The 25,151-nt window shown below is 39.1% G+C and overlaps 1 protein-coding gene across 1 annotated transcript; it reads left to right on the forward strand.

Annotated features, from left to right (window-relative positions):
- Positions 1-236: 236 nt before the first annotated feature.
- Positions 237-23,455, forward strand: LOC130683088 (neuroepithelial cell-transforming gene 1 protein-like). Its single transcript, XM_057499350.1, has 9 exons — positions 237-257; positions 12,908-13,075; positions 13,476-13,538; positions 13,863-13,959; positions 14,098-14,174; positions 14,881-15,138; positions 15,580-15,750; positions 16,705-16,891; positions 18,027-23,455. Exons 1-9 carry the CDS (start codon positions 237-239, stop codon positions 18,407-18,409), a joined length of 1,425 nt encoding a protein of 474 aa, XP_057355333.1. The 3' UTR covers positions 18,410-23,455.
- Positions 23,456-25,151: the final 1,696 nt, after the last annotated feature.

The raw sequence follows: 25,151 nt of genomic DNA on the forward strand, positions 1-25,151 counted from the left end.
GTTAACATTCCGTGAGAATCCTGGCCATAAGAACCCCAACTGGCCCACACAGCGAACTTGCCAGGGGCTGAAAGCCTTTGGCAAGACAAGTGGCGAAGTCCACAGTATTCATTGATTACTAAGGAGAAAGAAAGGCGGCCCTTATGGGTGGGGTGCTTCAGCGGGCTTCCCCTAGGAGAGGGCAGACAGTGGATTGTCTAAGGGAAGCACAGGAGGAGGTGGCACGAGAACGCCAGATGTGGAGAATTAAGGTGAAGGTAAGAGCTGCTGAAGACTGAGCTGGCATTGCTGTGAGGCGCGGTAGAAAAGCTAAAGGTTGTGGCAGTGGAGGCACTCGGGGCAGGGGAGAGAAAGGTGCCATCAGCCCTGGAAACAGAGGAGCTGGGGAAGGATGAAGGGGTGGTGCCAGAGGCCCTGACCCCTCCCATACTGAAAGCACTGTGGCTGTAAAGAAAATAAAGACCCAGCAACTGAAAGTTCCCCTAGGAGAGGAGTAGTCCCCTCCCCAGGTCTCTGTGGACCACCCCTATAGTCAGGCTGAGCTGGTGGATTTGGCAGTTTGAGCTGCCCAGTTTAGTCAGAAGCCCTCAGAGTCAATATCAGCTTGGCTCCTGCATCTCTGGCACTTAGTTACAGCCATTAAGACCAAAGAGGCCACAAGCCACAAGTCCGACCTGTGTGTTTGTAAGACTTCCTTCTGGAGAGCGGACCAGTGCCACTCGAACCCACACAGGAAGACAATTGAGGAACACGGTTTGACTGAGGGGAAGGTCAAGGTATCTCCCCTGAGAGACCAGGGAGAAACAGTAGGCCACATGTTTAAATAGCTATCCATTGGTCCCCAGTGAACATACAATGTATCCTGGCTCTGGTGGACACAGGGGCTGAATGTTCACTGATTCATGGTGGAATTGTCTGGCTGGGTAAGACCAGAGCTATACCAGAAGCAGTTATAGGTAAAGTCCAGGCCTTTCCTACCCCTACAATTACAGCATTCCTTCAGGAGTTTCTGGGTCTGCTAGGCTACTGGAGAGAGTTTATCTCACACTTGGCACAAATTCTGAAGCCCTTATACCGGTTGGTATGAAAAGGCGTCAGGTGGGAGTGGGATGAAACTTGTGCATCTGCCTTCACTACAGCCAAACAGGCAGTGAAGGCCGTTCAGGCCTTGAGTGTGATAGACCAATTAAGGCCCTGTGAGCTGCATGTACATGTGACTGAAGACGGTTATAGCTGCGGTCTCTGGCGGCGGCTTGAATGAACTTGCCACCGTATTGGATTCTGGTCACAACTTTGGAAATGGGCAGAGGTATGATACACTTTGATAGAAAAACAACTGAATGCCATGTATCACTCCTTGCTGGCTACAGAACCCATCACTGGAATGGCCCCGATAAGGGAAATACCCACCAATCCCATCTTGGGGTCGGTACAAGAATGGATGCAAAAGCCAAAGAGTGGTGTGGTACAAATGCCAACAATGGCCAAGTGGGGTTCTTATCCTCAGCAGCATAGTGCCCTCTCCAGTAGCCCCTTGAGTGAAGAACTCCAACGCTTATTGGGCCGGTGACATATACTAGTGAAAAGCAGGAAGAATTTGCTTTTGAACCATTAGTAGCAGAAAGACCCTATTGGGAGGGAAGAGCCCCTATACCCGAAGATGCATGGTACACAGACGGCCCCAGCCGTGGGCAGTCCACAAAATGGAGGGCCATAGCTTTCCATCCTAAGACTGAGACAATATGGATGGAAGATGGTGGGGGGAAGTGCAGCCAATGGGCAGAGTAGCAGGCTGTGTGGCTTGTGATCAGCCAGGAGCCCTCCCCTATAGTTGTCTGCACTAACAGCAGGTCTCTCTATCGGGGCTTGACCCTGTGGCTACCAGCCTGGTACAATGCCAAGTGGCTGGTTGGTCACCGACCCCTTTGGGGACAGGAATTGTGGCAAGACTTATGAGCCTGTGGTCAGAGTAAAATGATTACAGTATACCATGTGACAGGTCATTTGTCACTGGCTCCCCAGGAAATGATGAGGCAGATAAATTGGCCCAGATACATTGGTTAGAAGGAAAGCCTGCCTCTGATGTAGCCCAGTGGTTACATCAATGTTTGTTGCATGCGGGGTAAAAGACAATGTGGCCTGTAGCCCGTCGGTGGGGCTTGTCTTTGACCTTTGAAGAAGTTAGTAGAGCCTGGCAGGAGTGTGCCATATTCTCCAAAGGGACTTACACCAAGTTCCACATCAATATTGGACAATAACCAAGGGGCCTATACCCCTCATCAGGTGGCAGAGAGACTCTGTTGGGCCTCTGCCTGTGTCAGAAGGATATCAGTATGCCATGACTTGTGTGGACACGGCCACTGGACTTCTGGTTGCATTTCCTACCCGTTGTGCACACCAGCAGACAACCAAAAGAGGCCTGGAGCAACTCTGCCGCCTATCGCTGACCACAGGTAACTGAGCATAATCAGGACACCCATTTTACTGGACATACACTGCAAGAATGGGTGCCACAGCTGGGAATCAAATGCAAGTTCCATGTGCCATACAATGCTACCACAGCAGGCATGATAGAGAGGCACAGTGGCTTGTCAAAATCCGGACTAAAGTCAGTTACTAATAGTCTGTGGGGTCAGTCAGTCTGTTTATGGACCATGCTATGGTGTTTGAATGAGAGACACCAAAAGGGAGCCCTGAGCCCCATGGACATGCTAACACATATGGTTGCCTCCCCTCTACAACTGCAAGGACAAACCAAGGAAGAATCACTGAAGCTGAGGTTCGACCACAAGAATAAAATCTTGCTGCCAGCACCAACTGCACTGAACCCTGAAGACTCCATTGAGTGAACATGGCCTTGGACCTTTCGACACCTGGACCAACGATGGCTGGCTCTCCTGGCCCCTTGGAAACAAGGCCTAGAAGCTGGCCTCCTGTCTATTCCTGGAATAACCTCAGAGTGGCCCCCAACGGTTACAGTAGTATATCCTGAATGGCCAGAAGGCAGGAGAATCCTACCGGGCAGTTTTGTTTTATTGTTATGGCCAGTGCATGCACCTCCAGTAGCACTATGTAACCCCCATAGGGAAAGGAGTAAAAGTATGGTATACTAGACCTGAATGGGACCCCCTTCCTGCTACATTCCTGTCTTAGGACTACTCTCTTGCATGCATCCTACCTGATGGACAAGATTTACCTATGTTGTTGTCATTTAAACATGTGTCTTATCACCCCTAAGGTCTTTGTGGATTGGGAACTTCCTCTGGCTTGAGGATTATTATAATTTTTGTTATTAGGAACCTCCTCTGGCTTGAGGATTATTATACTTTTTGTTATCTGTATCAAAATCTTGTTGTATCTTAATTTTTGTTATTATCTTTAAGTTGTTGTTACTCTCTGTTGCTGTTTTGGAATCTGGTGACAGTGCTCCAGGTTTCTCGCACAGGGACCACTGTGGAAGATTGAGAGCATGTAGATTGTAAGGCGAGAATCGTGGAGTGGTGGAGTGTGGGGGAGTTCGGGTTCCTATGGCTAGGATCCTCACTGAACTTAAACCACCTGATTATGTAATTGGCCTGCTGCTTGTCTGCCACTTCCAGGCCTTCAGGCAATGAGCTATTATTGCACCATATAGAGAGCTCAGCCCAGTAATCTGGGCGGAGGCAGAAATGCTAGTGGTTGACCCACCTCCACGATAACAAGCCAGGTAATAAACACTTTCATCCTAAAGAATCATTCTACTGTCATTTCTTTGGTCTCACTGCATCCATAGCGAACTCGCTGGGGTCTGAAACCATTGGCCAGACAGATCTTAGAGGTTTGCTAGACCTTCTTTACTTCCAAGATAACAATATACTCCAGGACCGCTTGCACTTTTTTTTTCTGCTCCACACCTGAAACCAGTCATTTCTAAAAGCCCTGGTTTCCTTAGGAAATGGTAGAGGCTAAAATCTGGGCATTTTTTATGCACACTCCTTGGATTGATCATTGTTTCTCATCCTGTTTTATGAGCAGAGCTAGGAAATACATGTAATTTTTTAAGATATAATAAATCATGAATTTATACTCTTTCAAATTCAAGGCTAAGGGTTTTCACATAAGTTTGTCACTCTTATTATCTAGATCTCTTTCAGCTACACCAAAAATCTGGGTTCCTGGAGATACTGACTAAATTATATACTTGATTTCCCCATGGGTCAAAGACAGCAGTCTACATTTCTATAAATTACTACTGCATTACTATAAATGTTACACTTACTGAAAACATTTTATGTGTTACTTGTCATTTTCTTTTGCTTTTTTACATATAGGTTATAGTAAGGATGTACAAATTACCATGTTTTCAAATTACTGAACGATTTCTTTTCTGTGTGTAATTATGACAACTCACTTAATTGCTTTTATGCTATAGAGACATTATTCTACTCCACATTTTCTATTTCTTATCATAGTTTTCAATGGGATGCATGATTTTCTCTGTTACTTTTTAAGTGCAGTAAGTTTTCCTGTAATTTTAGGTAAGAGGAGTGGGTCAAATAGCCTGTTTTTCATCTTTGTGACTGGAGTTCTCTCTTCTATTGTTTTCACAAAGTGATTTTAAAAAATACAACCCTCAGGCTATCTGAGAGCTTTCCTTTTTTTGACCCACCTCTCTTTTATCTGAACTTTTTCTTGTCTTTGTTTCTCTTATTCTGTTCTGCTCAATTTGGATCCTACTCCTTAAAGTTTTTCTCAGAGCAATGTTAGTTTTGAGAGCTTATAGGGCTCAGACTGCTTCAACACCAATAGACTTTGTTCTTACTCTCAGCCTGAGAATTCAATCCTTGGAGTCCTTCCCAGGCTAGTCTCCTGTTTTCATGCCACTGAAGGGCCCTATGCTCAGGGCCACCAGAGAAGTCCAGTTGTCTTCTGTCTGCATCTTTGGGCACAAATGCTGACACCATGTAGGTCTCAGAGTTGTCTGACAAACTAAAGGTTTTGGGGGAAACACTGTCTCTTCATTTTGTTGTAGCTTGGCTTTTCTGTTTTGCTATGTGTTTTTTTTTTTTCTTTGAAGAGTGAAGACCTGTTAAATATTTAATTTTCGTAGTAATGAGTGAGCCAGCAGAATGATGAAGCTGGTCAGAGTGCTATGGAAACACTGAAGTATTCTAGTCACTGAAGAGTGATGGAATAAGATTGCTAAATTAGGTGCCAAGCAGAATAATGACCTCTGCATCTCTACCTGCAAAGTATTTGCAGTGCTATCAGTTTTCTACAGTAAACATCTTACAGATGTAACCGTTATGGTTGTAAAAAAAAACCTAATCAATAACAGTGAATCAAATAAAAGGTACATGGCCCTAGGAAATGAGGTAATCCATTGAAAGGCATTCCAGCATCCTTTTTGTCTGATTTCAGATTCTGGATATTTCTAATTCTTTCCTTAACTTTATCACCTTTCTCACATATGCTCTTTCATAGCTAATTTTAGAACACAGGCTTTTTTGTGAACATGTTTTTCTATTATGCTTTATTTTTCTTTGTAGGTATGTTATTTTTTTCCCTATACCTTTCTTCTTATGAAAACCTTGTAGATTTCACTGAATCTTCTTTTCTATTGCTCATTATTTTGTAAAATTAGTTTTAGAAAGGAGAACTGACTTGATATATAAATCTTAGGACAGGTGTTATATTGTATTATATTATAAACTAATATCAAAAGACTCAAATTGCTAAAATCAGAAATGCAAATGGACATATTAATACCAATTTACAGAAATAAAAAGTATTATAAGAGAGTACTATGAACAGTTTTATACTAGCAGGTTAGATAATAGCTGAAGTGAACAAATTCCTAGAAATGCACAACCTGCCAAAACTGAATCATGGAGAAAATCTGAATGTACCTAGAACTAGTAAAGGGATTGGATACATAATCAAAACCATTCGCAAAACAACAAAAAGACCTTAAGCAGATGGTTTCACTGGTGAAGTCTACCAAATACTTAAAGAAGAATTAACACCACTCCTCAAATTCTCCCAAAAACTTGAAGAGGAAGAGCATTTCTTAACTCATTCTATGAGGCCAACATTACCCAGACACCAAAGCCAGACAAAGATACTACAAGAAAAGAAAACTATAAGCCAATATCTCTTCTGAACATATATACAAAAGTTTTCAACAAAATACTGGTAAAATAGTTACAGCAACATATTAAGCAGGAGCATATACAGTGACCAAGTAAGGTTTATTCCTGGCATGCAAAGATGGCTCAACAAATGAAATCCAGTTAATGTAATAACACCATATTAACAATTAAGGAAGGAAGGGGGAAAATGGTTATCTCAATTGATGCAGAAAAAGCAATAAACAAAAATCAAAATATCCTTTCATGATTAAAAAAATCTAACAAACTTGGAACAGAGAGAAAATTCCTCATGGATGGATAAACAAGAGGTGGTATATACATACATTGGAATATTATTCAGCCTTAAAAAGGAATAAGATTCTGATACAAGTAACAACATGGATGATCCTTGAAAACATTACACTAAGTGCAGTAAGCCGGACACAAAAGGAAAAACATGATTCATCTTATATGAAGTTCTTAGGATAGTCAAATCCATAGAGACAGAAAGTAGAATGGTGGTTACAAGGGAGTGAGGGGTGGGGAAGATGGGGAGTAATGGGCACAGAGTTTCAGTTTTGAGAAGATGTCAAAAATTCTGGAGAACAGTAGTGGATATACTTGGATGACAATGTGCACATACTTAATACCTCTGATCCCTACAGTACTGTACCCTTTAAAATGGTCACTTATATGTTACATGTTTTTCCTCACAATTTTATTTTTATTTTTATTTTTATTTTGGTATCATTAATCTACAATTACATGAAGAACATTACGTTCTCTAGGCTCCTCACTTCACCAAGTTGCCCCGACATACCCCTTCACAGTAACTGTCCATTCGCGTAGCAAGATGCTGTAAACTCACTACTTGTCTTCTCTGTGTTGTAGAGCCCCCCATGTACCCATGCCACATTATACATGCTAATTGTAAGGCCCCGTTTTTCTCCACCCTTATCCCTCCCTTCCCACCCATCCTCCCCAGTCCCTTTCCCTTTTGTAACTGTTAGTCCATTCGTGGGTTCTGTGATTCTGCTGCTATTTTGTTCCTTCAGTTTTTCTTTGATCTTATACTCCACAAATGAGTGAAATCATTTGGTACTTGTCTTTCTCCACCTGGCTTATTTCACTGAGCATAATACCCTCTAGCTCCATCCATGTTGTTGCAAATGGTAGGATTTGTTTTCTTCTTATGGCTGAATAATATTCCATTGTGTATATGTACCACATCTTCTTTATCCATTCATCTACTGATGGACACTTAAGGTTGCTTCCATTTCTTGGCTGTTGTAAATAGTGCTGCGATAAACATAGGGGTGCATCTTTTTCAAACTAGGCTGCTGCACTTTTAGGGTAAATTCCTAGAAGTGGAATTCCTGGGTCAAATGGTATTTCTATTTTGAGCTTTTTGAGGAACCTCCATACTGCTTTCCACAATGGTTGAACTAACTTACATTCCCACCAGCAGTGTAGGAGGGTTCCCCTTTTTCCACAACCTCGCCAACATGTGTTGTTGTTTATCTTTTGAATGATGGCGATCCTTACTGGTGTGAGCTGATATCTTATTGTGGTTTCAGTTTGCATTTCTCTGATGACTAGCGACGTGGAGCATCTTTTCATAACTGTTGGCCATCTGAATTTCTTCTTTGGAGAAGTGTCTGTTCAGCTCCTCTGCCCATTTTTTAATTGGATTACTTGCTTTTTGTTTGTTGAGGTGCATGAGCTTTTTATATATTTTGGATGTCAACCCTTTATCGGATCTGTCATTTATGAATATATTCTCCCATACTGTAGGATACCTTTTGTTCTGTTGATGATGTCCCTTGCTGTACAGAAGCTTTTCAGCTTGATATAGTCCCACTTGTTCATTTTTACTTTTGTTTCCCTTGCCCAGGGAGATATGTTCATGAAGAAGTCACTCATGTCTATGTGTAAGAGATTTTTCCTATGTTTTTTTCTGAGAGTATTATGGTTTCATGACTTACATTCAGATCTTTGTTCCATTTCGAATTTACTTTTGTGTATGGGTTAGACAGTGATCCAGTTTCATTCTCTTACATGTTTTGCCTGTCCAGTTTTGCCAGCACCATCTGTTGAAGAGACTGTCATTTCCCCATTGTATGTCCATGGCTCCTTTATCATATATTAATTGGCCATATATGTTTCGGTTAATGTTTGGAGTCTATATTCTGTTCCACTGGTCTGTGGCTCTGTTCTTGAGCCAGTACCAAATTGTCTTGATTACTGTGGCTTTGTAGTAGAGCTTGAAGGTGGGGAGTGAGATCTGCCCCACTTTATTCTTCTTTTTCAGGATTGCTTTGACTATTTGGGGTCTTTTGTGGTTCCATATGAATTTTTGAACTGTTTGTTCCAGTTCATTAAAGAATGCTGTTGGTAATTTGATAGGGATTGCATCCAATCTGTATATTGCTTTGGGCAGGATGGCCATTTTGACGATACCAATTCTTCCTAGCCAAGAGCATGGGATGAGTTTCCGTTTGCTCGTGTCCTCTTTAATTTCTCTTAAGAGTGTCTTAATAGTTTTCAGGGTATAGGTCTTTCACTTCCTTGGTTAGGTTTATTCCTAGGTATTTTATTCTTTTTGTTGCAATTGTGAATGGAATTGTTTTACTGATTTCTCTTTTTATTACTTCATTGTTAGTGTACAGGAGAGCCACAGATTTCTGTGTGTTAATTTTGTATCCTGCAACTTTGCTGTATTCCGATATCAGTTCTAGTAGTTTTGGACTGGAGTCTTTAGGGTTTTTTATGTACAGTATCATGTAATCTGCAAATAGTTTAACTTCTTCTTTACCAATTTGGATTGGTTGTATTTCTTTGTTTTGTCTAATTGCCATGGCTAGGACCTCCAGTAGTATGTTGAATAACTGTGGGAAGAGTGGGCATCCCTGTCTTGTTCCCGATCTCAGAGGAAAAGCTTTCAGCTTCTTGCTGTTCAGTATGATGTTGGCTATGAGCTTATCATATATGGCCTTTTTTAGGTTGAGGAACTTGCCCTGTATACCCATTATGCTGAGAGTTTTTATCATGAATGGATGTTGAATTTTGTCGAATGCTTTTTCAGCATCTATGGAGATGATCATGTGGTTTTTGTCTTTCTTTTTGTCTATGTGGTGGATGAGGTTGATGAATTTTCGAATGTTGTACCATCCTTGCATCCCTGGGATGAATCCCTCTTGGTCATGGTGTATGATCCTTTTGATGTATTTTTTAATTCGGTTTCCTAATATTTTGTTGAGTATTTTTCATCTATATTCATCAGGGATATTGGTCTGTAATTTTCTCTTTTGGTGGGGTCTTTGCCTGATTTTGGTATTAGAGTGATGCTGGCTTCATAGAATGAGTTTGGGAGTATTCCCTCCTCTTTTATTTTTTGGAAAACTTTAAGGAGAATGGGTATTATGTCTTCTCTGTATGTCTGATAAAATTCTGAGGTAAATCCATCTGACCAGGGGATTTTGTTCCTGGGTAATTTTTTGATTACTGCTTCAACTTTGTTGCTGGTAATTTGTTTGTTTAGGTTTTGTGTTTCTTCCTTGGTCAGTCTTAGAAGGTTGTATTTTTCTAAGAATTCCATTTCTTTTAGGTTTTTCAGCTTGTTAGCAGATAGGTTTTCTTAGTATTCCCTACTAATTCTTTGTATTTCTATGGGGTCCGTAGTGATTTTTCCTTTCTCATTTCTGATTCTGTTGATGTGTGTTGATTCTCTTTTTCTCTTAATAAGTCTGGCTAGAGGCTTATCTGTTTTGTTTATTTTCTCAAAGAACCAGCTCTTGGTTTCATTGGTTTTTTTCTGTTGTTTTATTCTTCTCAATTTTATTTCTTCTCTGATCTTTATTATGTCCCTCCTTCTGCTGATTTTAGGCCTCATTTGTTCTTCTTTTTCCAATTTTGATAATTGTGGCGTTTGACTATTCATTTCGGATTGTTCTTCCTTCCTTAAATATTCCTGGGTTACTATATACTTTCCTCTTTAGACTGCTTTCACTGCGTCCCACAGAAGTTGGGGCTTTGTGTTGTTGTTGTCATTTGTTTCCTTATATTGCTTTAATCTCTTTTAATTTCGTTGTTGATCCATTGATTATTTAGGAGCATATTGTTAAGCCTCCATGTGTTTGTGAGCGTTTTTGCTTTCTTTGCACTATTTAGTTCTAGTTTTATACCTTTGTGGTCTGAAAAGTTGGTTGGTAGGATTTCAGTCTTTTTAAATTTACTGAGGCTCTTTTTGTGGCCTAGTATGTTGTCTATTCTGGAGAATGTTCCATGTGTACTTGAGAAGAATGTGTATCCTGTTGCATTTGGATGTAGAATTCTGTAGATGTCTGTTAGGTCTATCTGTTCTAGTGTGTTGTTCAGTGCCTCTGTGTCCTTACTTATTTTCTGTCTGGTGGATCTGTCCTTTGGAGTGAGTGGTGTGTTGAAGTCTCCTGAAATGAACGCATTGCATTCTATTTCCTCCTTTAATTCTGTTAGTACTTGTTTCACATATGCTAGTGCTCCTGTGTTAGGTTCATATATATTTATAATGGTTATTTCCTTTTGTTGGACTGAGCCCTTTATCATTATGTAATGTCCTTCTTTATCTCTCGTTACTTTCTTTGTTTTGAAGTCTATTTTGTCTGATACTAGTATTGCAACACCTGCTTTTTTCTGCCTGTTCGCATGAAATATCTTTTTCCATCCCTTGACTTAAACTGTGCATGTCTTTGGGTTTGAGGTGAGTCTCTTGTAAGCAGCATATAGATGTGTCTTGCTTTTTTATCCAGTGTATTACTCTGTGTCTTTTGATTGGTGCATTCGGTCCATTTACATTTAGGGTGATTATTGAAAGATATGTACTTATTGCCATTGCAGACTTTAAGTTTGTGGTTACTAAAGGTTCAAGGTTAGCTTCTTTACTATCTTACTGTCTAACTTAACTTGCTTATTGAGTTATTATATATACTGTCTGATGATTCTTTATCTCTCTCCCTTCTTATTCCTCCTCCTCCATTCTTCATATGTTGGGTGTTTTGTTCTGTGCTCTTTTTAGGAGTGTTCCCATCTAGAGCAGTCCCTCTAAGATACCCTGTAGAGGTGGTTTGTGGGAGGCAAATTCCCTCAACTTTTGCTTGTCTGGGAATCGTTTAATCCCTCCTTCATATTTAAAGGATAATCGTGCTGCATACAGTATCCTTGGTTCAAGGCCCTTCTGTTTCATTGCATTAAATATATCATGCCATTTTCTTCTGGCCTTTAAGGTTTCTGTTGAGAAGTCTGATGATAGCCTGATGGGTTTTCCTTTGTAGGTGACCCTTTTTTTCTCTCTGGCTCCTTTATTACTCTGTCCTTGTCTTTGATCTTTGTCATTTTAATTATTATGTGTCTTGGTCTTGCCCTTCTTGCGTCCCTTGTCATGGGAGTTCTGTGTGCTTCTGTGGTCTGTGAGGCCATTTCCTCCCCTAGTTTGGGGAAGTTTTCAGCAATTATTTCTTCAAAGACACTTTCTGTCCCTTTTTCTCTCTCTTATTCTGGTACTCCTATGATGCAAATATTGTTCTGTTTTGATTGTTCACACAGTTCTCTTAATATTCTTTCATTCCTTGAGATCCTTTTATCTGTCTCTGCGTCAGCTTGTCTACGTTCCTGTTCTCTGATTTCTAGTCCATTAATGGTCTCTTGCATCTCGTCCACTCTGTTTTGAAGTGCTTCCAGAGATTGTTTTATTTCTGTATTCTCCCTCCTTAGCTCTTTCATATTTCTCTGCAAGTCCATCAGCATGGTTATGACTTTTATTTTTCAGGAAGATTGGTTAAATATATCTCCCCAGATTCCTTCTCAGGAGAGGATGTGGAAGATGTCTGGGTTAGCCTGGTCTGGATCAAATTTTTTTGCCTTTTCATGTTGATAGATGCAGTGGTATGCTTTTGACTAGTCTGTCAGGGGGGAGGGCCAAGACCCTTTCCACTTGCTCCTGGCCTTTCTTTACTGGGACAACGGCGACCCCTAGCGGCTTGTGTTGGGCAGTTGCGCATAGACTGGGTCTCTGTTTCTTGCCTGGCTGCTGTGGAGGGAGCTCCCTTTCTGTGGGCGTGACCAGCCTCAGGGCGCTGCTCTGCTATGGCAGGGCCGCTCCGGAGGGGGAATGGGTGGGGGACTGTTTATCGCCGTGAGGGGTCTCAGAGCTGCTGCCCAGGGGGTTAGGGCGCCTGGAGTTCCCTGGGATTCCCAGCTTCTGGGCTAAGTATCCCAGGATGCTTCCGTCCAGCAGTGGGTTCCCTGTCCCTTTAAGACTTTCAAAAAGCATTCGCTTTTCTTTGTCCCAGGGGTGTCGGCAGCGGGGACCTGCTCACAGGTCTTACTGTCCTGTTTCCCTAGTGTCCAGCACTCCATGCACTGTGTGTCTGCACTCTGGGTGCGGATGGCTAGGGCTGGGTGTTTAGCTGTCCTGGGCTCCCTCTCCCTCACAGCTCTGACTCCTCTCCTCCCGCCGGGAGCTGGGGTGAGGGGCGCTTGGGTCCCACCGGGCCAGGGCTTGTATCTTACCCCCTTCATGAGGCGCTGGGTTCTCGCGGGTGTGGATGTGGTCTGGCTGTTGTCCTGTATCTTGTGGTCTCTCTTTTAGGGATAGTTATATTTGTTTTGCTTTCAAAAATATATATTTTTGGGGGTGGAAATTCCCACTGTCCTACTCATGCCGCAATCTTGGCTCCGCCTCTATCTTGTCTATTTTTTTTATGAAAAAAAAGAATAATTACTGTGTCCTCCAAAGCTTTTCTCTTTTGTTCACTTCTAAGCCATTTACTCGTCATGGTGACAGCAGATCCCCAGCTTCTGCCCAAAAGTCATCACGCAGATCAACAGTCCCAACACCTGCCAAAAGGAGAAGTAGCGTCCTGTGGTCAGAGACGTTAGGCGTCAACATTAGAGAGTCTTTAACTGCGAAAGAAATCAAACGTCAGGAGGTAAGCTGCCATTCAGTAGCGAGAGCATATATATTGGCTTATACTAAAAAAAAAGTACCTGTTTTTTAAATAGGTGTTTTGCCAGAAGATTAGCAAACTAATGCCTAAGGCAAAATCAACTTGCAATTTTGTATTTGACAGTAATTCTTAATACACGCTAAGCAACACTTTGTGATTGGTGGGGGTCATTGGATTGAACTCTTGATGGGGTAAAGTTATAATACATAGGGCACTATATAAAACATTGAGACTCCATTCTGAATTTTACTTTTCAGACAGAGACACTTTAAAAAGAACTGTTTGAAACATCAGTTAAATAATGGTGAATATCAATTGTACATAATTTTCCTTTCTCAGAGGAAGGGATGGTGACTTATGATGTTTGCTTCATTTTTTTTAGGCAATATATGAAATGTCCCGAGGTGAACAGGATTTAATTGAAGATCTCAAACTTGCAAGAAAGGTCAGTGTATTTATCATACACTCTGGTTTTTAGAAATTATATTTAACAAATTCTAACATAGTTTTCTTTTTAGAAGCAGAATATAATCTGCTAGTGAATACTTTTTTTTACATGAGCTTTATTAGACACATCTTCAAATATGAATGTCAGTGAGAGAGTCTTTTAGGGGGATTAGCAAACATATACTTTAATTTCTTCTATGTTTTACAGTAGAATCCACAGTAGCTTTTGTACAGTTACTCAAACTTGCATTCAAGTACAGATCTCTCATAATGTCTTCTTTGCTTTATGTCTCTGTGTGATGCATTTCTCCCCCTCTGGTAGGCCTACCACGACCCCATGTTAAAGTTGTCTATCATGTCAGAAGAGGAACTCACACATATATTTGGTGACTTGGATGCTTATATACCTTTGCATGAAGGTGAGATATGCTACTTAATTTTCTTTAGAATCTTGAACAGCAGGAATACAAGGAAGTTTAAATCTAAACTTCTAATTTAGTGCTGCATTATTTCTAAAATAAACCAATTCTTGGTATTTCTGCTTTTTTATGCTTCAGATTTTTTGGCAAGAATAGGAGAAGCAACCAAGCCTGATGGGACAGTGGAGCAGATCGGTCACATTCTTGTGAACTGGGTATGTCATATTTTACTCCAGATAGTTTTTCACAAGTACATGCCACACTTGTCATTGTAATGAATATCAGAAGCACTTGATCCAGGAACTAGATTATAAAAACAGATAATGCATTAAACTTGAACAAATTTTTGTATCTGTGAGAACTTACAGTCTCTGTTTAAAAACCTACTTGATGAATGATACAGTTTTCTTTTAAAAATATGTTCCTCCTTGCACAGAGTTTTTACATTATATGCAGTTAATTTTCTGTTTCATTCTTTCAGTTAATTTTTGAGTGCCTGCCGGATGCTTGGCACTGTTGTGGGAGGGATCACTGGGAATTGAGAGATAAAAGGCAGTCTCTCCATGAATAATATAGTGAGGGATAGTCAAGTAAAGAAACAATCTGAAGGTTGGTGATGAAGGTGATACAGCTAGGCTACGGTGTCCTGGGACTAGAGAAGACTAGCATCTAACTAGTTGGGGAAAGTAAAAGTCATGAGTGTTTGGTTGAATTTAGCTACATTAGGGAAATTAGAAAAGGGTGTTTGGTGTTGGCCCAGAATACACTACTCCCCCCTAATATCACCTGCAGGACAATGCTCACAGCTTGTCAGAGCTTTCCAGAACAGGTGTGAGCTCTATGTTTCATGTTCAAAAGCTTACTAGTGGACTGACCATAGCAGGAACTTACCGTACTTTGTTTTCTGGTGTCACTCTTCAGTTGCCAGGCTTGAATGCCTACAAAGGCTACTGTAGTAACCAGCTGGCAGCCAAAGCTCTTCTTGACCAAAAGAAACAGGACCCAGGAGTCCAGGACTTTCTCCAGCGATGTCTTGAGTCTCCCTTCAGCCGAAAACTAGATCTGTGGAGCTTCCTCGATAATCCCCGAAGTCGCCTAGTCAAGTACCCTTTACTATTAAAAGAAATTCTTAGACATACTCCAGAAGACCACCCTGATGTTCAGCTTTTGCAGGAAGCTGTAAGTAGTCCAACTAATGATTCTTGTGTTTTCCAAATTTGTACATTAGCTTGTCTTAGAAAGTTATGCAATGCTACTCCCAATTATGCATAGTGACTCAACAGTGGGAGGTGTTTGGTGGATGTTTTAAGCACGCCATATGCTCGTGCACCACACACTGAGTAATAAAGAGGCAGTACACAATCTGTATTTATATTCTAATCAAAAGACTGAATTCTGGTCTTACCACTTCCAGTACCTAGCTGGAGAACTTTGGGCAAATTACCTAATTAGGCTGAAACTGTTTCTTTATCTGTAAAATGAAGGGACTGACTGAATTAACTAATTTCAAGAGTCCCTTCAACCTTTAAAATTCTATCATTTTGATGTGGTGTTTTAGCCCTGTAGGGACACTGCTACATTATTCTGAAAAGACTCCATCAGTTTTTTAATAATTTTTAGATATTGATAATACAAGGAGTTCTCTCTGATATCAACTTGAAGAAAGGAGAATCAGAATGTCAGTATTACATCGACAAACTGGAGTATCTGAATGAAAGGCAGAAGGATCCTCGAATTGAAGCAAGCAAAGTATTGCTTTGCCACGGGGAGCTGAAGAATAAAAATGGACGTGTAAGTGTACCTTAAAACTAATAGGAAATGAGCCATTGCTTCCCTTTCCTACCCAGTTTGTTTCCAAATAGATTATGAAGCAGGTTGTAAAATGGACTCATCAAATAGTGAAAGAAGGTTACTGGTTTTTGTTCTTTGTTACCAGCTTTCATAACGTACACATTTGGTTTCTGTCTTTGCAGAATAACTTAAATGTCTCTGGAGAATCAATAATATTTTATTTTTTAGTTTTGGAGCATAAATCAATTAGGCTAGCAGTTTTTCTGAATAAATTATTAGTTCCATGTTTCATAAAAAAATAACATATCCATCAGAAGATTTTTCTGAAGAGTTGATAGTGATGGAAGTAGGTTTGGCATTACTAACCAGATTTCTGCAGCAGACTAACTGGAAGCAAACTTACTTTTGGAATTTTAATTGAAAAATTACCTGCCAGAGCTGAGTATAAGCATGAGTGGTGTTTTTTGTTTCATTATTTGCTTTTCAGAAGTACGATTAATAAGGTGAGGTTCTTTTGGGTAAAAGATGAAATCTGACGTCTCTGATTTATATTGTGAGTCCCAGCTGCTCTTTAAAAACTGAAATTTGTGTGGGACAAAGTAGAACCATTAACATTTTTCCAGCTTGCATTCTTTAACTCCTTACTTTGTTAGAAAACTTTGGTATACAATCCTGGTCTTTCCAGGCATGTTTCTACTGATAGGTCTTTGTGGGGGGCAGTGATTACTCACCTGCTACCTCATCTAATGTTATATGCCAATAAGAAGTTTTTATAGTCTGAGATTAGACAGGCTCTCCAAGCAGAACATGCATCGCCTTCGAATCCTCCTCTTTCTGAGGTCATGTATAAGGGGAATCTCAAATAAATGTGATGAAATCAATCATGTCTAAATTCCAATCACTTAAAATCCCAGGGTTCCACATGTAGGAAGTATTTGTTTCTCATTTCTGCAGAAATTTTACGTTTTCCTATTTCAAGACATCTTGGTTTTGACTCGTCCTGTTACACGAAACCAGCGTCACTCTTATGAAGTTTACCGACGACCAATCCCCGTCCAAGAGCTCGTCTTGGAAGACCTGCAGGATGGAGATGTGAGAGTGGGTGGGTCCTTTCGAGGGGCTTTTGGCAACTCACATAAAGGTAAAAATACAAATTGTAAAATTGTTTCAATTAACAAACTCAGAACCTATGTGAATTTAGTTTTAATCTTTAAAAATTCTTTCTCAGATTAATATATAAGATACATTTAAATATTCACACAGTTCAACCCCACACCCCAAAATCTGATTTAAAAAATGAGAACCTGAATGGAAATTTTCTGAAGATGTACAGATGACCAACAGACACATGAAAAGATGTTCCGCATCACTAATCATCAGGGATGTACAAATCAAAACCACAATGAGATATCACTTTACACTAGTCAGAATGGCTAGTATTAAAAAACAAACAAATAACAAGTATGGGCAAGATTGTGGTGCACTGCTGGTGAGAATGTAAATTGGTGCAGCCTCTGTGGAAACAGCGTGGAGGCTCCTCAAACATTTACAGAGAGGAATACCATATTATCCAGTAACTCCACCTCTGGATACTTACCTGAAGAAAACAGAAACACTAATTCAAATAGATATGTGTACCTCTATGTTAACTGCAACACTATTTACAATAGCCAAGATATGGGTCCATCAATAGATGAATGAATGAGGAAGATGTGGATACCTGTGCAATAACTCAGCCATAGAAAATAATTAAATCTTGCCATTTGTGACAGCATGGATGGACCCAGAGGATATTGTACTAAGTGAAAAAAGAGAAAAACAAATACCATATGATTTCACTTCCATCATACAGCGTCTGAAAAACAGACAAAACAGAAATAGACTCATTAAGACAAAGAATAGGTGGTTGCCATGGTGGGGTGGGGTATTAGGCAAAATAGGTGAAGGGGATAAAGAGGTGCAAACTTCCAGTTACAAAATAGTCAAAAACTGAAAGTACAGCATAGGGAAAATAAAAAAGAATTCTGTCTCCACACAAAAAGTTACAAATGAAAGGATTCCATTTTCCTATAGCTGCTGCTGTTATCAAGTTGTGCGCTGACACCAGTAGGTGCATCTAATAAATAATGTCCCAAGGCTTTATTTAATCCATCCACCTAACAAGTGTACATGTACAGAAATTCCAGCACCCACACCAAGATTATATGACCACTTTATCTACACAAACTGTTTTTAAGTCTGATTTCCATTCTTTTTTCCAATTTTTCTTTTCCTAGCTAAAAATATCTTTAGAGTTGGCTTTCAAGACCCCTCTCCAGGCCAGTCTCACACTCTGCAAGCCAATGATGTGTTCCACAAACAGCAGTGGATCAACTGTATTCGAGCCGCCATAGCCCCTTTCCAGCAGGCCACCAGTCCAGCCGAGCTACAGGGTTTGCCCCAGCTCCATGAGGAGTGCGTCGAGAACAACCCCTCCGCTGGGACTGTCGAAACCCAGAAAAGGGCATCTACAGCACCCAGTGTGACTCAGGTCGAAGTTGATGGGGATGCTTCAGCGTGTGTCTCCCCTGCGTGCACCACAGACAACATGAAGAGTGTCAGCACACCGAGCACAGCCTGGCTTCGCAAAGCCAAGGGACAAATCTTCATTGGGTGTTGAATGGAAAGAGATGTCAGTATAAAGGAAGTTCTGTGTATTACTGGTGCAGAGCCTGTTTATTTATAAATGTTTACAGTTTGGTTTTTGTAATGTGAGCATGGGTGCGTTGCAGGGTTACTTAATACTAGTCTTCACATTTTTTGTTACTGCTTTTTTTTTGTTTTTTTTTAATGGCAGCTAAAGATACATATACAGATTACTGTTAAAACTGCAGCCTTCTTTTTTAAGATATATTCTCATAATTTGGAACATGCAAGCCTGGTATTTTTAATCAAATGAAATATTTATGGAATGGGTTACTTCTTTATTCTAAATTCGTTAGGACTTTCCAATACCTACCTATTGTGATATTTACAATATCTACCAAACCTTAAAATTTTTCAAGTACTGGAATTTTACCAGTGTTTCTTTGATAAACTGCGTGTGCGGAATTTGAAATTTTAACATTGTCTCCTAAAATCTACACAGAATACAGGTGTGTAATACATTATAATTTATACTGTATAAAAGGAACATAAGTTCCTTTTGAAACAAAGCATCAAACTTTATACAGATTTTCCATTTTATGAACTGGAATATTTTATATTAGTTTTTTTCACTACACCTTCCTCATTTTCATTCACTTAACCTCCAATTATTTAATTTTTTTTTCTTATAATGTAGTTTTTAGTATTCGCTTCATTTATTTATTTTTTACTTTGACACCTTTACAGATTGGTAGCCTTTATTTTTTCACCTTGATAAAAATGTGTACATATGTGCATATATAGATATATATATATGTTTTTTAAATCATATTACCTTTATCAACGGAAACCAAGCCATACTGTTTTTGAGCCAGTTAAGAAAACTGCGATTTTTCCAGTGTAGTATTGCAAGGTGGTGAACACACATGAACTGACTCAGTGTATTCTGGACTACTGACAGAAAACCACCTTAAGGGTTTTCTTGAGAGCTTTAGTGTTGTCTGAAAAGCAAGAGGGCAGGCAGTTGGCTGCTAATACATAAAAAAGAGGGAAAAAGAGAGTAGTTTGGTCTTAAGGTAAAAATATCTGGTTGTGCTAGAACATGCAAGAAGATAGTAAAAGCTAAACTTGCGGGTGTAGAGTAAGTTATAGAAGGCTTGGGGAAAGTGAATTTTATTTGTTGGTTTATAATACCTGCAAATAATGAGTTAGAAAAGAAGCAGGTGTGTTGAAATTCTGACCATACTATATCAATTTTTGTGGATTTATTCATGAGGTAAAAATAATGAATCTTTTACTCTAAAATATTTCTGTTCAAATGAGATCATACTCTTTAAGTGGAGGACTAAATGCTCTGTGTCACAGCAGACTTATAATGTTGATCATTCAAGGAAATGTTGACTATTCTGTGAACTGTATTTGGCCAGCGCAAGTGAAAATGGAGAAAGATTGTAAATAGATCAATCCGAATGACTTCTTTTTATTTTATTTATTTATTTATTTATTTATTCGTTTGTTTATATTTTTGTTATCATTAATCTACAATTACATGAACACTATGTTTACCAGGCTACCGCTCTCAGCATGTCCCCCCGCCCACTACAGTCACTGTCCATCAGCGTAGCAAGTTGCTGTATAAACAGCACCTGTCTTCTCTGTGTTGTACAGCCCTCCCTGTACCCCCCACAACACTATACATGCTAATCGTAATGCCCCCTTTCTTTTTCCCCACCCTTATCCCTCCCTTCCCACCCATCATCCACAGTCCCTTTCCCTTTGGCACTGTTAGTCCATTCTTGGGTTCTGTGTTTCTGTTGCTGTTTTGTTCCTTCAGTTTTTGCTTTGTTCTTATACTCCACATATAAGTGAAATCATTTGGTACTTGTCTTTCTCTGCCGGGCTTATTTCACTGAGCATAATACCCTCTAGCTCCATCCATGTTGTTGCAAATGGTAGGATTTGTTTTCTTCTTATGGCTGAGTAATATTCCATTGTGTATATGTACCACCTCTTCTTTATCCATTCGTCTACTGATGGACACTTAGGTTGCTTCCATTCCTTGGCTATTGTAAATAGTGTTGTGATAAACATAGTGGTGCATATGTCTTTTTGAAACTGGGAAACTGCATTCTTAGGGTAAATTCCTAGGAGTGCAATTCCTGGGCCAAATGGTATTTCCATTTTTAGTTTTTTGAGGAACCTCCAGACTGCTTTCCATAATGGTTGACTAGTTTACATTCCTACCAGCAGTGTAGGAGGTTTCCCCGTTTCTCCATATTCTTGCCAGTATTTGTTGTTCCTATTCTTTGCTATGTTGGCCATCCTAACTGGGTGAGGTGATATCTCATTGTGGTTTTAATTTGCATTTCCCTGATAATTAGCAATGTGGAGCATCTTTTCATGTGCCTGTTAGCCATCTGAATTTCTTCTTTGGAGAATTGTCTGTTCATATCCTCAGCCCATTTTTTAATAGGGTTATTTGTTTTTTGGGTATTGAGGTGTATGAGTCCTTCATATATTTTGGATGTTAACCCCTTGTCATATATGTCATTTATAAATATATTCTTCCATACTGTAGGATGCCATTTTGTTCTGCTGTTAGTGTCCTTTGCTGTACAGAAGCTTTTTTAGCATGATGTAGTCCCATTTTTTTCATTTTTTTATTTTGTTTCCCTTGCCCAAGGAGATGCGTTCAGGAAAAAGTTGCCCATGTTTGTAGTCTATAGATTTTTGCCTATGTATTTTTCTATGAGTTTTATCATTTCATGACTTACATTCAGGTCTTTAATCCATTTTTAGTTTACTTTTGTGTATGAGGTTAAACAATAATCTAGTTTTATTCTCTTGCATATAGCTGTCCAGTTTTGCCAACACCAGCTGTTGAAGAGCTTGTCGTTTCCCCATTGTATATCCATGGCTCCTTTATCATATATTAATTGACCATATATGCTTGGGTTTATATCTAGGCTCTCTAGTCTGTTCCATTGGTTTATGGGTCTGTTCTTGTGCCAGTACCAAAGTGTCTTGATTACTGTGGCTTTGTAGTAGAACTTGAAGTTAGGGAGCGTATTTCCCCCAGCTTTATTCTTCCTTCTCAGGATTGCTTTGGCTACTCGGGATCTTTTGTGGTTCCATATGAATTTTAGAATTATTTGCTCTAGTTTGTTGAAGAATGCTGTTAGTATTTTGATAGCAAGTGCATTGAATCTGTAGATTGCTTTAGGCAGCATGGCCATTTTGACAATATTAATTCTTCCTCTCCATGAGCATGGGATGTGTTTCCATTTATTGGTATCTTCTTTAATTTCTCTCATGAGTGTCTTGTAGTTTTCAGGGTATAGGTCTTTCACTTCCTTGGTTAAGTTTATTCCTACGTGTTTTATTCTTTTTGATACAATTTTGAATGGTATTGTCTTCCTGATTTCTCTTTCTGCTAGTTCATCATTATAGGAATGCAAGAGATTTCTGTATATTCATTTTGTATCCCACAACTTTGCTGAATTCGGATATTAGATCTAGTAGCTTTGGAGTGGATTCTTTAGGGTTTTTTATGTACAATATCATGTCATCTGCAAACAGGGACAGTTTAACTTCTTCCTTGCCTGTCTGGATGCCTTTTATTTCTTTGTGTTGTCTAATTGCTGTGGTTAGGACCTCCAGTACTATGTTCAGTAAAAGTGGGGAGAGTGGGGGAAGGTTTTTTACTAAGTGAAATAATTTTTCATTAATTTGAGTTGTGCTAAGTTGTATGTTTTATGGACTATGTCTAATTTATATTGGCATATAGTTTCTTTTTTTATAATATCTTATGTTTGTGGGATGTATAGTGATCCTACAGGATGCGTCTTTTTCATTCCTGACATTATTTGTACCTTTTTAAAAAGGAGTTAACCATGTATTAGTCTTAAACAAACCCATTGTCTTAATTGACAATTCCTCTATTATATATGTTTCCTTTTCATTAAAATATGTTATCTTTATTATTTCCTTGTTTCTGTGGGCTGAATTTTCTGTTCTTTGTCTAACTTCTTGAAGTTGACACTCAGTGCATCGATTTTTCAGTCTCTTTTTTCTATTGTATGCCTTTAGTGTTACACATTTCATGTAAGTGTGGTTTGAATATATAGTTTTTTGGTCATTGGGTTAATATTGTTTCTATAATTTCCTTTGTGATTTCTTCTTTGGCCCACAGGTACTTATAAATTTACTTATTAATTTTCGAAGATTTTCTAGTCAATCAGCTTAATTCCATTGGAACTAAAGAACATACTCTGGTATGATCTTGATTTTTTTGAAATATACTGAGACTTGCTTTATGACTCTGAATATGTCAATTTTGGAAAATGTTCTTTGTGTTTTTGAAGATCATATATATTCTGTAGTCAGTAGGTGTAATGTTCTATATGCATATCCATCAAAAAAGGTTTGTTTAGTGTTTAGATTATTAGTATCCTTATTGATTTTTTTGACTGTTTTAACTATGAGAGAAGTGTGTTAAAATCTTTCACTACAATCTATCAAACTGTGGTTTTGAACATTTCTTTTTGTATTTTTTGCTGTGTATGTTTTGAAGCTATATTACAAGATAGAAGCAAATGTAGAATTGTATCTTCTGGGTGTATGGGCATTTTTATTATTATGCAATATTCTTTAGCTGTAATGTTTCTTGTTCTAAAGTCATATTTATCTGATAGCAGTATAACTACCATGGCTTTCTTTTGATTTGTGTTTTCATGGTATATCTTGTTTTGTAGTCTTGCTTTTGACCTTTCTGTATTATACCTAAATGCATTTATTTAAGTAGTGTAGTTTTTAAAAAATCCATCCTGGAATTATTTATCTTTCAATTGACATATTTAGTTCATTTACATTGAGGATAATAACTGATGTATTTGGGCCTAAAACTGTTGTCTTACCATTTGCTTTTTATTTGTTCCTTCTATTCTATATTCTTTTTAAAATCTCTTTTGTCTTTGGATTATTTTCTGTATCCCAGATTAAGCTTTATTTCTCTTGTATTGGTTATCCTAGAGATTGTAGTATGCATCCTTGTCTTATTAAAGTCTAATGTAAATTAATACATTTTCCTCATACCAAATAATTTGGAAGTCTTAGACCAGTGCTACTCAAAGTGTAGTTTTTGGTTCAGTCTGTGGTCTGTGATGGTTAATTTTATTTGTCAACCTTGTTAGGCCATAGTACCTAGATATTTTGTCCAACACTAGTCTAGATATCACTATAAAGGTATTTTTTAAATGATATTAAGAGCAGACTTCTGTAGGCTACTTATTTAAATTCAGTAGACCTTGATTAGAGCATGTTATCTTCCACAAAGTGGGCGGCCTTCATCCAATCAGTTGAAGGCCTTGAGGAAGAGGGGTTTCTGCCTCCAGACTGCTTTCAGACTCCTGATGTAGCATGAACTCTTCCCTGGGTCTCGAGCCAGCTGCCCAGCCTGCTGTGCGGATTTTCGACCTGCCAGCTTCCACAATCGCGTGAGCTGATCCCTTGAAGTAAATCTCTCTCTCTTTATATCCATCCTGTTGATTCTGTTTCTCTGGAGAATCCTGACTAATACAAGGCCCTACACCAGAACCTGGGGAGTTCGCAAGGATTTCCTTCCTTGGCAGGTTCCAAACTCTCATTTTTGTCCGCCTTGCCTTACAAGTTTGTTGTAAGTTTTGCTCCATTTCTGTGGCTCTCAGAAGGGAGATCTCCCTGGGGAAAAGGTGGTTGACAATGGTAGGCCCATTTCTCTGAGTTCCCTTCTTTTCTTGGGCTGTAATTATTCACTGCCCTGTTTGTTCTCTGTTGCTCTCAGACAGATTCAGAACTATTTTCTCAGCTTTTCTAGTTGTTTCAGTGGGAGAGTTGGTCTGGCTTATGTAGTCCACTGTTACCAGAAGTGATTCCCCTGGCGTAAGTGGCTGTCTGTCCTTCTTGTTCAAAATGTACACAGGAAGTCTCCGACTTCTTTTGGATCAAGTCTTCTGTTTTGCTTTTATTTCATTAGAGGAGCTTTTGAAATATCCAAGGTAAGAAAACAGAAAGTGGTTGGATAAACAAATCTAGAACTCAGGAAGAGAGATCTCTGTGGAGAAAAATTTTGATATCAGCAGCATGTAGATAACATTAAAAATGATTAAATGAATGAAGTCACCTAGGAGAGAGTCTAGATGGGGAAACGAATAGGAATTGAGAATGAACTTTTAGGAACTCCAACATCTAGAAGTTAGAGAAGGAGGTATAGGTGAAACTGGGAAAAGGTTGTCAGCGGGATGGGAGAGAAGCCATGAGAGTATAATTGCATAGGAGCAGAGAGCAAAGGGGATGTAAAGAAGCAGAGAATGACTAAATATGATTTATCTGATGCAAAGTCTGACAAGACAAAGCCTAAAAAAATCTCTGATTTTTAAAAAAATTAATTAATTAATTAATTAATTATTTTTTTTGAGAGGGCATATCTTATATTTATTGATCAAATGGTTGTTAACAATAAAATTCTGTATAGGGGACTCAATGCGCAATCATTAATCAACCCCAAGCCTAATTCTCAACAGTCTCCAATCTTCTAAAGTATAATGAACAAGTTCTTACATGGTGAACAAATTCTTACATAGTGAATAAGTTCTTACATGGTGAACAGTGCAAGGGCAGTCATCACAGAAACTTTCGGTTTTGATCACGCATTATGAATCATGAACTGATTTTTGAGCATCGCAAATATACTAGAGACACTTCACAGATGACCATCCTTGTGAAGTAGTTTATTTATT

The sequence above is a fragment of the Manis pentadactyla genome, chromosome 3, assembly GCF_030020395.1.
Source record: "Manis pentadactyla isolate mManPen7 chromosome 3, mManPen7.hap1, whole genome shotgun sequence".
NCBI classification, from domain to species: Eukaryota; Metazoa; Chordata; class Mammalia; order Pholidota; family Manidae; genus Manis; species Manis pentadactyla.

Bases quoted from the DNA above. Each gene is read 5' to 3' on its own strand.
- LOC130683088 (XM_057499350.1), top strand. From the start codon at position 237: ATGTGGAGAATTAAGGTGAAG. The intron at 13,960-14,097 runs GTGAGATATGCT...TTTATGCTTCAG, and splicing joins TTATATACCTTTGCATGAAG to ATTTTTTGGCAAGAATAGGA. The intron at 16,892-18,026 runs GTAAAAATACAA...TTCTTTTCCTAG, and splicing joins TTTTGGCAACTCACATAAAG to CTAAAAATATCTTTAGAGTT.